General features: G+C 43.3%; 1 protein-coding gene across 2 annotated transcripts; it reads right to left on the reverse strand.

Annotated features, from left to right (window-relative positions):
* Positions 1-1,194: 1,194 nt before the first annotated feature.
* LOC139571095 (phosphatidylinositol 4-kinase type 2-alpha-like) lies at positions 1,195-13,521 on the reverse strand. 2 transcript variants are annotated; one of them, XM_071393634.1, is made up of 9 exons: positions 12,986-13,521; positions 5,418-5,618; positions 4,834-4,965; positions 4,173-4,326; positions 3,954-4,015; positions 3,725-3,824; positions 3,512-3,645; positions 3,249-3,308; positions 1,195-3,053 (listed from the first exon to the last, which is right to left on the reverse strand). In XM_071393634.1, exons 1-9 carry the CDS (start codon positions 13,307-13,309, stop codon positions 2,892-2,894), a joined length of 1,329 nt encoding a protein of 442 aa, XP_071249735.1. In that variant the 5' UTR covers positions 13,310-13,521; the 3' UTR covers positions 1,195-2,891. The 2 variants fall into 2 exon arrangements, with proteins under 2 accessions (XP_071249735.1, XP_071249736.1); XM_071393635.1 differs by having other exon boundaries at positions 2,788-3,053; positions 5,418-5,615; positions 12,986-13,450.
* Between the last annotated feature and the right edge of the window lie 1,004 nt (positions 13,522-14,525).

The following is a 14,525-nucleotide window of genomic DNA, read 5'->3' on the forward strand; positions in this document are numbered from 1 at the left end:
ATTTCGAGTCTCATAGCAAAGGGTCTGAATATTTATGTAAAGGTATGTTTTTTTATAAATTTGCTAAAATTTCTACAAACCTATTTTCACTTTGTCATATGGTATTGTGTAGAATGAGGGAAAAAATTATTTAATCAAATTTAGAATAAGGCTGTAACGTAACAAAATGTGGAAAATGGGAAGGGGTCTGAATACTTTCTGAATGGACTGTAGATGATTATTAGAGTGTGTGTAGTCAGTATGAGAAAATTGAGTGAGAGTGCATACAGACAGAGCAAAAATAAACAATACAATAGAAGGGTTAATGCAGATAGTCCATGTAGCCATTTTGTTAGCTATTTACCAGTCATAGCTTGGGGGATAGAAGCTTTTCAGGAGGTTGTTGGTGTCAGACTTGATGCTCCGGTACTGCTTGCCGTGCAGAAGCAGAGAGAACAGTCTATGGCTCAGGTGGCTGTAGTATAACAATGTTCCGGGCCATCCTTTCACACACCCCAGTGAGGTACTGGGCTGTCCGCACCTCCCTTTCCACATCAGATCTTTTTCAGAGCTGATCTGATTGGTCAAAAGACCAATTAGTGAATATATTTTGGTTGTTGCTGCCTGTCTAGACGCAGCGATAAAATAGGAAATTGTGACAGCCCTGTTCCTTCTGTTTCACACCACTGAATACAGTTGTACAGTAAAGCCTCGCTGACACAGGAGGCTGCAGAGTGGAGGACAGCTCATAATAATGGCTGGAATGAAGTGAATGAAATGGTTGGAATGAAGTGAATGAAATGGTATCAAACACTTGCTTTCCATGAGTTTGATACCATTCCATTAATTCCGTTCCAGCCATTACTATGAGCCCGTCCTCCCCAATTAAGGTGCCACCAACCTCCTGTGCTCTGAACTGACTCATGATAAATGGTTTCTTCTCTGAACATTCTCTCTGGTGGACAATGAAAAAAATTTGCAGAACATTAACGATCGACATTCCTTTCAAGTTTTAATAAAAAAACTAAACCAAGTCTTTCCTCCAATTCTCTGCCCTCTTTGGATTTAAAAGTATATGATTGGTGTGGCTTGAGTTTCCACCATTGTTAAATCCATGTGATGAAGTGTGCAAGTGCATACTACTTGCACAATTTGGGAGAAAGGTAGAAAATCAGGATGCAGCCCACGAGACAAGAAAAGTACAAGAGACCCTGATAATGCAATAGTACAATTCTTTATGTATTTCATTCTGTAATACATTACATACAATTTGTACAGTGCATTGTTAATACAATACATTAGTAGAACAGTTTGGTTGCTACAGCAGGAAATATCAATTAAAAAACAAATACAAAAAATGTCAACATAACAAAGACAATATGAGATGTAGGGAAACAAGCATGACAGGCAATGTGCGTGTTTGAGACCGACTACATCGCAGTCCTCCCCTAGGTGGTGCCACAGGGCTGCCATCACATGCCAATAACACAAGAGGTAATGTTGCCTGGGTTATGTTCAGTAGGCATGAAATGGAAGAAAAGTGCCAGAAAAGGAGTGAAATTAGAAGGATCTGGCTTATTTTAATTTTTTCTGTTGCAAAACTTTCTGCTACAGTATACCCTCATTTCAGTCTGCAGTTCAAACCTAATCGACTACAATGTGAGTACCACCTATAACCTGGCCCTAAAGTCAGCCTGGTTAACCCAGACTTAACACTGAAGTGTTCAGTCTGGTCCAACCAGGCTACTGCAGTCAGGTTCTTCTGTATCAAAGAAAGAGACTCATTAAAATAAGGCCACAAACGCTGAATGTCTGACCACAGCATTCATACACCACTGGGTTGCAAAATTATTGTAACTTTAGGTTTTTCAAGTTGAAGGATTCCCGGAATCAGATAGACATAAACAGGGAATCTGTAATTCTCCAACCAGGATTTCTGGAAAACCTAGGAATTTGGGAAAGTTACCGGAATTTTGCAAACCAAATGTCAGGACTCTTATCTGCTTGCTAGCTACAAGCCATGGTAATGCCGTGCTTCCATAAGAGATACTACTAAATCTGTAACTTGGTAAGGAAAATGAAGAGTTGGGGCTGAAAAGTTTAGCCTTAGGTAAAAACTTTTTCTGTGCACTTGGATGGATTTGATTGGACTACCATATATTGACATTTTGTACATTCGGTCACTGAAGGAGAATGCTACCATAGAACCATCAATTGGGAACCTCTACTATAGTTGGAGCCTTTCACAGTTTTTGGTCTCTATAATCATATTTCAGCCAGCTACCAGTGTAGGGCTACCCAACTGTCTTAATATACCATACTTATTTTCTTTCTCTTTTTTCCCCCCCATTCTGAATATTGACACTAGACAAACTCATTATCGCTTTACTCAATGTAACTCCTCCATCTCTCTCTTTCTCCACCCTCCCATCTTACTGGTGAATGTCTGTAGTTAAAGCACAACTGTGAATGTGATGGATTCCAGGGAAAGTATAAACATACCTGGCTTCCTATTGACTATGGAGCGGGAGAGGGGAAGAGCTTTACTGGCTGATGAAACAGGACTAAGGCAGAGGTTTTTGGAGGTTTTTGGATGAAGCTCTTCTCCTCCTCTTTCTCTCCTTTTATACTCTTCTACTTGGCCTTTGTCTCTCTACTCTTCAGTCTCTCAATCTGGTTCATTCCTCCCTTTCTCCCCCCCCCCCCCCCCCTCCTCCTCTTTCTGATCCTACCATTTCCATTCTTCCTCCCTCCTGAGTCTCCTTCACTCCCCCTCTTGCCTCCTTCACTCCCCCTCTTGCCTCCTTCACTCCCCCTCTTGCCTCCTTCACTCCCCCTCTTGCCTCCTTCACTCCCCCTCTTGCCTCCTTCACTCCCCCTCTTGCCTCCTCTTCTACTTGGCCTCCTCTCCTCTACCACCAGGTAAAGAAGGGTTTCCTGCTCTGGAAGCTCTGTGTATAGGACTCACTGTTGGCTCTCTGTGGTGCTCTGGCTGTCTCCACTATGACTGGGGGCATCTGAACCAGGTGTAGCGGGGTCTTACTCTCCTTCAAGGCCTGGCTCAGGTTCAGGATCTGGTGGTAGAGACATACAGAGTTTCAGCATAGGTTTACACAGACAGACTTACATAATCAAGATCTGGTGACAGAAACATACAGAGCTTCAGCACAACTTAGCATACCCACATGTACAATTTCACACTCAGGGTAACAGTCTGACAATATAAAGACAAATACTGACACTGTCCAGGTATTCCTCCAACAACTCACCTGTCCCCTCATCACAGCTATCTGTTTGTGAAACTGCCCTCTGTCAAAACCTGGATCCTTCTGTAGGATACACACAACAACTTCAATAACGCTGGCATGATTCATTCAGTGCTGTGAGGATGACAGAATAGAGTAGAATATAACTTTGTTGTGACGTTAAAAGGCCACAAAAAAAAACCTTGGACCCAGATATGTGCTCTCCATAGGAATTGGTAGAACTGCACAAACAGATCTGTGACCAGGCAAATTAAACCCCTGCTAACCTTAAAGAGTTCGTAGAGGTCTTCCTCCAGGTCTTTGATGAAGTTGGGGTCAGCCAGTTTGGGCAGAACCAAGTCCCTAATCTCCTGAGAGAAAGGAACCTTAGCCTGGGACAGCCACACCCAGTAGAATGGATCTACACAGAGGAGGAATAAAGTAGTTTGTGTGTGTTTCTCTCTGTGTGTGTGTGTGTGTGTGTGGTTTGTGTGACTCACAGGCTCTCCAGGAGTCAGGGTGTTTGATTGGGAAGGCCAAGCCGTTGTCTATGGCTGCCAGTCTGATGATAGGCTCCTTTACCACCACCCAGTCTGTGTCCTACACAAACAGACAGAAGGATATGAATGTGACATTCTAGTTTACCATTTTTTTTATTTAAGTTCCTATAAAACTAATGCGGCAGATTGAAATCTCTAGGTTTAAATAATATTGTATACGTCTACTCACCCGTTTCCCTTCCGTGTCCATTGAACAGTCATATTTTAACAGCCAGTTGTCGTTCCCCCGATCTGCAAGCATCAACAGCATCATCATTAAGCAACAATAAATCAAATTCAGTCATACATCCTCCCCACCACACACACACACACACGCCTTTGTTCCTGATGATGAAATACAGAACCACCAGTTTCTCTGTGCACGCACACGCGAATCACACACACACACCTGTGTTCCTGATTATGTAATCAAGGACCACCAGTCTCTCGAACTGAAGCTGCAGCTGCCGATTGGTGTTCTCTGGAAGAGGCTCCACCTCAAACCGTCTCAGCCAATAGTCTGCGTCTTTGTAGCCCTCCACAAACAACTGGAATGATCCCACCTGAGTCATGTGTGAAATGTATTATGTATAAGCATTATTCTAAGACATTATAAAGGATCATACATACTTATAAGAAGTTTTAAATTAATTATACCTGCAGGGTTTAAGTGTAACAATAGTATTTACTTTCAGGGCAGTGTTCTTCAACTCTGGTCCTGGGGACCCATGGAGGGTGCAGGATTTATTTTTATATAGTCCAGCACTAACACACCTGATTCAATTAGCCGTTGAGCCGTTGATAGGTTGAATTAGTCAACAACACTACATGTGGCATGAAGTGCTGTCTAAACTAAAGCAGAGACAGAAATCCCCCTATCAACAGGGTCGTGTTCATTAAAACACTGTAGCAAAATGTTTCTAAACATTGTACAATGGAAAACTAAATGAATGTTTCTTTTTGGACAAGTTCAGGTAGTACTTACTGTTTTGGACTGCTTTCTCCAGTTTCATGCCTAATGAACAGGACCGAGTTGTAGGTTCTGAACCCTAGGCAGAAGTCGTACCTACCTTAGGAGGGAGGCCTATTCTGTGGAAGCGTTGTCCCACTTTGGGAACTTTCTCCAGAGCTAGCCTCTTTCCGCGAGACTTGACTCTGTCTATAGCATTGTAGTTAAACGTATCACTGGCCAGGTACACCACCTAGAAAAGAAAGAGAGAAAGAGATGGTGGTGAGAGGGTGGTAGACAAGATAAGAGAGAGAGATCAGTCAATTATCAGTGCATACCCTTGTGTGTGTGTGTGTGTGTGTGTGTGTGTGTGTGCTAGAACTGGGCGTTATGGGCAAAAACCCATATCACAATAAATTGCCTGAATTATCAAGATAACGATACATTGAACGATACTTATGAAATTAATAAGCACCAGTTACTTGTTTATATTACCCTTAAAACTACTCCTACTACTTTGAATGGTATTATTGTCCTGTGAGCAACAACCCATGAGCAAACTTAGGCCTACTTCATTTCAAACTTTACATTCCTCTAGTCAAGGCTACTTGACTACGTTATTATTGATAAATTGTTGGTTTGTTCGGTGTCGATAATTGTCGGTTTATTATCCCAGCTCTAATGTCTGCCTGTAACCCTTCTTACCTTGGTCCGGGGCACGATATTGAGCTCTAGTTTTTGGTCGACCAGACTGGCCCCGGCCTCAGACAGATAGCCCTGGTTCAGGACCAGACAGTCCCGTCCGAAGCAACAGGGACAACACAACTTCTGGAGACACTTGGTCCACTTTGGGTTCAGCTGACCGTACGGCTCCTCAGTCTTAGGCTTGAACACACCAATGACCTTCTACAGACAGACAGATTATTATTATTGTTACACGCAATTCATATTCTTTATTTGTAGCGTGAGAGAGAGAGAGAGAGTGTGTAAAACGCACCTAACAGTATCCTATAGCTATGAAAAATTAGATTTTTTTGCACAATAAAATACAATCTCATCTGAAACCACACTGCAGTTTTACAACAGTACAAAGTTCGACAGAGCACACTGGCTCACTCATCTACTATTTTTAGATTAACCCAAATCTTCACGACACTAATGTTGGTTCAGGCAGACTGTTACTGTGTACAAAGACTGCTCAGGAGGATCATATGATAAACAAAGCATTTGCTTGATAGAAACCTAGGTATCAAAATACTGCCTGTGCTTCACTGATTACCTGAGGCCTGCTGATGACACAGTACCAACCAGACAGTGATCTAAGATTTTTTTAGCATTTTCCCTGTAAATGGTTAAGTTTACGGTGAAGTAATTAAAATCTGACCCTTGATCTGTGCCTACAGGCAACGTCTACCCTGTCCTTCTAACCATGACTCAGCCCCCTCAGTCCTTAATACATAAAATGTGAGTGGTGATGTCAGAGGAAGTGACATCACACAACATCTGCCATCAGAGGGTGATTCATGGTGCAACAGAACCTGCAGGCTGGTGCTAACGAGCTGGAATGGGAATGGTTTCGCAACCCATTAAAGTCAATCAGATTAACTTAAGTTTCCTCACATGATTGACTGTGGAAGGAGAAGCAAAGGAGGCTAAGTACAGAGACTGTGGCTAGCTTTTTATTCTATGGGCACGTTCCAGGTAGTCTTAAATGTAGTCTCGCTGGCTGTGTCAGATGATCAGATCTCACAACACCTGGATAAGTGTTAAGGCATTGTGGTTCCAGAGATGCTAAACTATTAGACAAAGAGTAAATTCCCTCTTGAGCCGAGGGTGACACTGATTTGTGTAGCAGCAGGTAGAGCTACCTCAACACAAAAAAGTGTCAGTCCGTCTCGCCTCCACTTCATATGGGTGATTCCTCATGAACAAGATTTAATCCATAGAATGGTCCTTCGGAGGAAGGATTGTTGACATATTTGACATTTGTATCTTAAAGCATAACTGAGAATTAAATAATTGAAGTTGGAGTTTTGGCAGATTGGGAAATCAGACACAAAACCACAGTTGAGTCACCTGCTACAGTCCTCCCTTCCACAAGCATATTGTTATGTTCCGCTCAGAACGTTTTCTTTTCTTCTATTTCTGTTGTCTGGTGGTCAAAGCAAGACTGAAAACAGTCTGGACAACCCTAAATGCAACAATTTCAAAGTTCTACTGAATTACAGTTCATATAAGTAAATCAGTCTAGGCAAATTGATTCCTTGTACATATATTTGTATGGTTTGTTAAACTTGGGAATCAATGTTTATTGTTTGGCATACATTTTTAAGTAACAAATCTGAGTTAAAGCGCAAATCCGTTAACGTTCCATGACCATTTAAGTTGACATTCGACAGAGGGTGGACTGGCGGTCATCTTTGTGGTAGTAATTAGAAGTAAACATGTTTAATTCAATTTTTTAAAATGTCAATGGTGTACTAGCTAAATTTGTCTTCTGAAGGGGTAGGTACATTCTATGAAATCTATATTTCTATGATTGAATACAGGGTTGGTGTCATTTCAATAGCATGCTGTGTCTCAACCGATGGCGGGCACAACACAAAAACCTCAGATGATGTGAAATAGGGTCTGAGCTACAACATATGCGAATATGGAAGAAACTTTATGCGTTTTTAGATCATTGAAGGTTTAAAAATGACATTGTGATTTGAAACTTTTTTTCAATAAATAACATGTGACAACACTGTTGTATATGGACACATGTATGTGGACACCTGCTCGTCGAACATCTCATCCTAAAATCATGGGCATTAATACGGAGTTGGTCTCCCCTTTGCTGCGATAAGTCTCCACCCTTCTGGAAAGGCTTTCCACTGGATGTTGGAACATTGCTACGGGGAATTGCATCCATTCAGGCACAAGAGCTTCAGGGAGGTTGGGCGCTGTTGTTGGGCAATTAGCCCTGGCTCGCAGTCGGCATTCCAATTCATCCCAAAGGTGTTCGATGGGGTTGAGGTCAAGGCTCTGTGCAGGCCAGTCAATTTCTTCCACAACAATATCGACAAATCATTTCTCTATGGACCTCTCTTTGTGCACGGGGGCATTGTCATGCTGAAACAGGAAAGGGCCTTCCCCAAACTGTTGCCACAAAGTTGGAAGCACGGAATTGTCTAGAATGTCAATGTATGCTGTAGCGTTAATATTTCCCTTCACTGAAATTAAGGGGCCTAGCCCGAACCATGAAAAACAGCCCCAGACCATTATTCCTCCTCCACCAAACTTTACAGTTGGCACTATACAGTCGGGCAGGTAGCATTCTCCTGGCATCCGCCAAACCCAGATTCCTCTGTCTGACTGCCAGATGGTGAAGCGTGATTCATCACTCCAGAGAGCACGTTTCCACTGCTCCAGAGTACAATGGCGACGAGCTTTACACATTTGATGAACTAACTTGTTGGAAAGGTGGCATCCTTTGACGGTGCCACGTTGAAAATCACTGAGCTCTTCAGTAAGGCCATTCTACTGCCAATGTTTGTCTATGGAGATTGCATGGCTGTGTGTTCAATTTTATACACCTGTCAGCAACGGGAGTGGCTGAAATAGCCGAATCCACTCATTTGAAGGGGTGTCCACATACGCTACATGGCCAAAAGTATGTCTCATGGTATGGTGGGGTATGGAAAATGGGTCAACTTTAATGTTTTGGCATTCAGGCCCAAACAGTAACTTTCTAACCACTTCTTCCATGGGCAAACATGTATGGAAAGTTGTCTAAATCAAAAGAGATGCTGTCAAAAAGTCATTGAATTCCAATGGATTTACCCAGAGGAAACATTATGTTAAAGGACGCCTGGATAAAGGCCAAAATGTCACAAATATTCCAAATGAATTATTTCTCAATTATACTGTAAAATACAAAATGTCAATAATCCTTCCTCGGATTACATTTTGTGAAAATCCCCAAACAAAATCATGGTATTGTTTTGTCCCATGACTGCAGTAAAGACACCCTGGAACGCAGCCTATGTAACCTTGGCTGAGACAGTGCCTGGATATAAGGTTATATCTGTTGCCTTTAATAGTTCACTGGTCCATAGGAGAGTAACAGAACTGTGTTAATTGAGCATGTGGAATTGAGAGAGAGGAGAGAGAGAGAGAGGCTAGGGAATGGAAATGAAGTGGCCATCTTCAGAGAGTGTAAATGCGTATTACTAGGCATGCCTCTGGAGAGAAAATGGAGACTTCTACCTTTAGCTATTCAGATTGCTAATACATGACCTCTCCTGAGTTACGACATCTTCACACAGATAGTAGCCTACATGGTACACAAACACACAGAGTAAACTAAATAGATTTTCTCTGGGTTCAAAAAAAGACTGGCAGGTCTAGGGTCGATCTTACATACATGTGAACAATGCATAGAATGTCTGTACAATTCTCTCCCAGCCTGCTTCATTTCAAAAGGAACTAACGAGCTGTATGACAGGATGTCTCAACCTTTTCTATACAGGAATGGCAGCAAATTACAATTATTTTAGGCCTGAGAACTGATAGTGACAGCTAATCTCTGAGAGATTGGGCCTGTGTGCACTTTGCACCACACTTGTGTTAGAAGATGCCCAAAGGCACATCTAGGATCTTACAATGTCTCTATCCTTAGACTAGTGTCTGGGGGCAACTTCTTTCTATTCTATGCATTACGCAGGGCTGGCAGGCCACAGATTTGTTTTTCCTAGCCTGACTGCCAATGACCCTGGTCTTTGAGATGCCGCCAGGTCACACCCCCAGCCTAGCATGGTTGAACTATACTGAAAAAATATATAAAATGCAACATGAAACAATTTCAATGATTTTACAGTTCCAGTTCATATGAAGAAATCAGTCAATTGAAATAAATTCATCAGGCCCTAATCTATGGATTTCACATGACTGGGAATACAGATATGCGTTGGTTGGTCACAGATACCTTAAAAAAAGATAGGGGTGTGGATTAGAAAACCAGTCCGTATCTGGTGACCACCATTTGCAGCGCGACACATCTCCTTCGCGTAGAGTTGATCAGGCTGTTGATTGTGGCCTGTGGAATGTTGTCCTACTCCTTTTCAGTGGCTGTGTGAAGTTGCTGGATATTGGCAGGAAATGGAACACACTGGAGTACACGTTGATCCAGAGCATCCCAAACATGCTCTACGGGTAAAATGTTTAGTGAGTATGCAGGCCATTAAAGAACTGGTACTTTTTCAGCGTCCAGCAATTGTGTACAGATCCTTGCGACATGGTCATGCTGAAACATAAGGTGATGAATGGCACGACAATGGGCCTCAGAATCTCATCACGGTATCTCTGTGCATTCAAATTACCATCAATAAAATGCAATCATGTTCGTTGTCTGTAGATTATTCCTGCTCATACCATAACCCCACCACCACGGGGCACACTGTTCACAACGTTGACATCAGGAAACCACTCGCCCACACAACGTCATACACGCTGTCTGCATCTGCCCAGTACAGTTGAAACCAGGATTTATCGGTGAAGATCACACTTCTCAAGCTCGCCAGTGGCCATCGAAGGTGAGCATTTGCCCACTGAAATCAGTTACGATGTTGAACTGCAGTCAGGTCAAGACCCTGGTGAGGATGACGAGCACACGGATGATCTTCCCCGAGACTGTTTTTGACAGTTTGTGCAGAAACTCTGATTGTGCAAAGCCACATTTCCATCAGCTGTCCGGGTGGCTGGTCTCAGACGATCCCGCAGGTAAAGATGCCGGATGTGGAGGTCCTGGGATGGCGTGGTTACACGTGGTCTGCGTTTGTGGGGCCAGATGGACGTACTGCCAAATTCTCTAAAACGACACATTGGAGGCAGCTTACGGTAGAGAAATTAACATTAAATTCTGGCAACAGCTCTGGTGGACATAACTGCAGTCAGCATGCCAATTGCACACTCCCTCAAAACTTGAGACATCTGTGGCATTGTGTTGTGTGACAAAACTGCAGTTTAGAGTGGCCTTTTATTGTCCCCAGCACAAAGTGTACCGGTGTAATGATCATGCTGTTGAATCAGCTTCTTGATATGCTACACCTGTCAGGTGGATGGATTATCATGGCAAAGGAGAAATGCTCACTAACAGGAATGTAAACATATTTGTGCACAACATGAGAAAATTTTACATTTGTGATCTTTTTCAGCTCATGAAACATGGGAACACTTTACATCGCGTTTATATATATATATATATATATATATATATATATATATATATATATATATATATATATATATATACATACACAATGCTCCAAAAAATAAAGGGAACACTAAAATAACATCCTAGATCTGAATGAATGAAATATTCTTATTAAATACTTTTTTCTTTACATAGTTGAATGTGCTGACAACAAAATCACACAAAAATTATCAATGGAAATCAAATTTATCAACCCATGGAGGTCTGGATTTGGAGTCACACTCAAAATTAAAGTGGAAAACCACACTACAGGCTGATCCAACTTTGATGTAATGTCCTTAGAACAATTCAAAATGAGGCTCAGTAGTGTGTGTGGCCTCCACGTGCCTGTATGACCTCCCTACAACGCCTGGGCATGCTCCTGATGAGGTGGCGGATGGTCTCCTGAGGGATCTCCTCCCAGACCTGGACTAAAGCATCCGCCAACTCCTGGACAGCTATGGACAGTCTGTTGGTGGATGGAGCGAGACATGATGTCCCAGATGTGCTCAATTGGATTCAGGTCTGGGGAACGGGCGGGCCAGTCCATAGCATCAATGCCTTCCTCTTGCAGGAACTGCTGACACACTCCAGCCACATGAGGTCTAGCATTGTCTTGCATTAGGAGGAACCCAGGGCCAACCGCACCAGCATATGGTCTCACAAGGGGTCTGAGGATCTCATCTCGGTACCTAATGGCAGTCAGGCTCCCTCTGGCGAGCATATGGAGGTCTGTGCGGCCCCCAAAGAAATGCCACCCCACACCATGACTGACCCACCGCCAAACCGGTCATGCTGGAGGATGTTGCAGGCAGCAGAACGTTCTCCACGGCGTCTCCAGACTCTGTCACGTCTGTCACGTGCTCAGTGTGAACCTGCTTTCATCTGTGAAGAGCACAGGGCGCCAGTGGCGAATTTGCCAATATTGGTGTTCTCTGGCAAATGCCAAACGTCCTGCACGGTGTTGGGCTGTAAGCACAACCCCCACCTGTGGACGTCGGGCCCTCATACCACCCTCATGGAGTCTGTTTCTGACCGTTTGAGCAGACACATGCACATTTGTGGCCTGCTGGAGGTCATTTTGCAGGGCTCTGGCAGTGCTCCTCCTTGCACAAAGGAAGAGGTAGCGGTCCTGCTGCTGGGTTGTTGCCCTTCTACGGCCTCCTCCACGTCTCCTGATGTACTGGCCTGTCTCCTGGTAGCGCCTCCATGCTCTGGACACTACGCTGACAGACACAGCAAACCTTGCCACAGCTCGCATTGATGTGCCATCCTGGATGAGCTGCACTACCTGAGCCACTTGTGTGGGTTGTAGACTCCGTCTCATGCTACCACTAGAGTGAAAGCACCGCCAGCATTCAAAACATCAGCCAGGAAGCATTGGAACTGAGAAGTGGTCTGTGGTCACCACCTGCAGAACCACTCCTTTATTGGGGGTGTCTTGCTAATTGCCTATAATTTCCACCTTTTGTCTATTCCATATGCACAACAGCATGTGAAATTTATTGTCAATCAGTGTTGCTTCCTAAGTGGACAGTTTGATTTCACAGAAGTGTGATTGACTTGGAGTTACATTGTGTTGTTTAAGTGTTCCCTTAATTTTTTTGAGCAGTGTATATATATATCTCTGTTCAGTGTATATACCGATCTACTATACGGCAAGGTCTACTACCATGGCTAGAAACAAGCCACCATGTGTAAAATACTCACCTCAACCCAAAAATCAACACTGCAGATACATGCTGGAACTCAATACAGAACATGATGACATCACTGCACAGTCAGAGCTAGAGCTAGAATCAGCAACAGCAGGTTGCCAGAGCAGACAGACAGTAAGCAAAATCATGTGATGTTGTTGCTGCATGAAACTGAATTATGATTTACTTGAAAACAAAGGACATTTTCAAACATGAGAGATGGCATCCTCTCCATATTCGTCTCCCTCCCTGTTTATCTGTCTGTATTTTTTACATCTCTCGCTCTCCCTCTGCCCCTCTAGAAAGAAAGACCATAGTAGCTAGAAGCTTGTCTGTCTCACCCCTTGAGAGTCTTTGACGAAGTAGCTACCACTGGATCCTTGGCAGATCCTCTCTGGAAATATTTCTTCTTCTATGGCTTGTTCTGCTTTCCTCACGATCTCCCTAAACTCCGGGTCGTCCGGAAACTCATTCCTGTGTGGATCCCGCGGAGAATTCCCTCTGTCCCGGTCCAGAAGCGGCTGTCTCTCACGGCTGCGTCCCGGGCTCCCAGCCGACACTCGCACAACAGAACCCGGCGTTCTCGGACTGGTGGCTTCGCTCTGGCAGTAGTTGTAATCTATGGAGTCCTGGAGAGGGGAGACGAGGGGGCTCGTTTCGTCCATCCCAAAGTGGGATGTGGAGTATTACAAGCGTCGGCGAATGGACAGATAAGAGCCAGGATGAGGGACTCAGACGAGTTGTTTCTACGCTGTTGTCTCAACGCTGCTGATTCTGGCCTACCGCAAGCTTTCAAACAAAACAGTGTCGTCTTCCGCGTAAAGACACGCCCACTTGGAATAGAGACTCGCGATTGGCGCTTTCCCTGCCCAACCTCCTAGATGTCTAATGCTGCATTTATAACCAAGTGAGAAGGTGGCAATTACCAGTTGTGAAGTCTTAAATACCAGTTGGATGCATTCACTTGTTTTCAATTCGTTGTGAAACGCTGCGTCAACCATAAACTACAAGTGCAGCTTTCATGCTTGTAAACAAAGCGTTCAAAAACCATAATAATATATTTTTATAAATAATGTTTTGTAGTTGCATTTAACTGCCGAAAATGCTGTTATCGAGGTAATTTCCTTAGTAGTTGACCTCAGAGGTCAGCATGTGGGAGAAGTCAGAGCTCAGGCTTGACCCCTCCAATAGTAATTGCCAGTTGGAGGGGAGTTCAAATGGATTTATCCCAGTTGTATGTGGTTATGAACCAACTATGTTGAAGTGTGGTTTGGAGGGGGGAATCTGGTAATACTGAACTTTTACAGCCTGTGAAAGCTGATCAGAGTTGTGGTAAAAATACTATCTCGCTGTAGCTGTTGGTTTGAGTTAAGGCTATTGTGGTGGCGTGTCCATTCAAACACAGATGGTGGTTAGTAGTTCAAAAGGCAATTATCCGGTTTATTATTTCAGTTGAATTGTTGAAGATAATGATGACAATGTTGAAGATGTAAGGATGGGATGGTTAACTAGGAAACAAAAACATACATGTTAGTGATTTCATATAAATCAAGTGTAGATCCACAAATATACTCATGAAGGCTACAGGTTTAAACATGAGTAAAAGAAAAGCATGAAGTAAATGTTCTTCAATTGGTAATATAAAAGAAGAAATAAAAACAAACTTGGTCATAAACATCCAAAATACACAAAGGGAAGGTTTACAAGAGAAAAAGTGTCTTGTAACAAAACACTTGCAAACTGAAACAGTGAGGTCTGGCACACTGATTGGTGACAGGTGGGGGTATTTAAAGGTGGTGAAGTAGCTTGAGTCCCACCTCTGCTGGAGGGGGATTGGACAGGCGATAGTGGTTGGTGATAGGGTGAGGGGACTGTCGGTCA

This window comes from Salvelinus alpinus, chromosome 3, assembly GCF_045679555.1.
Source record: "Salvelinus alpinus chromosome 3, SLU_Salpinus.1, whole genome shotgun sequence".
NCBI classification, from domain to species: Eukaryota; Metazoa; Chordata; class Actinopteri; order Salmoniformes; family Salmonidae; genus Salvelinus; species Salvelinus alpinus.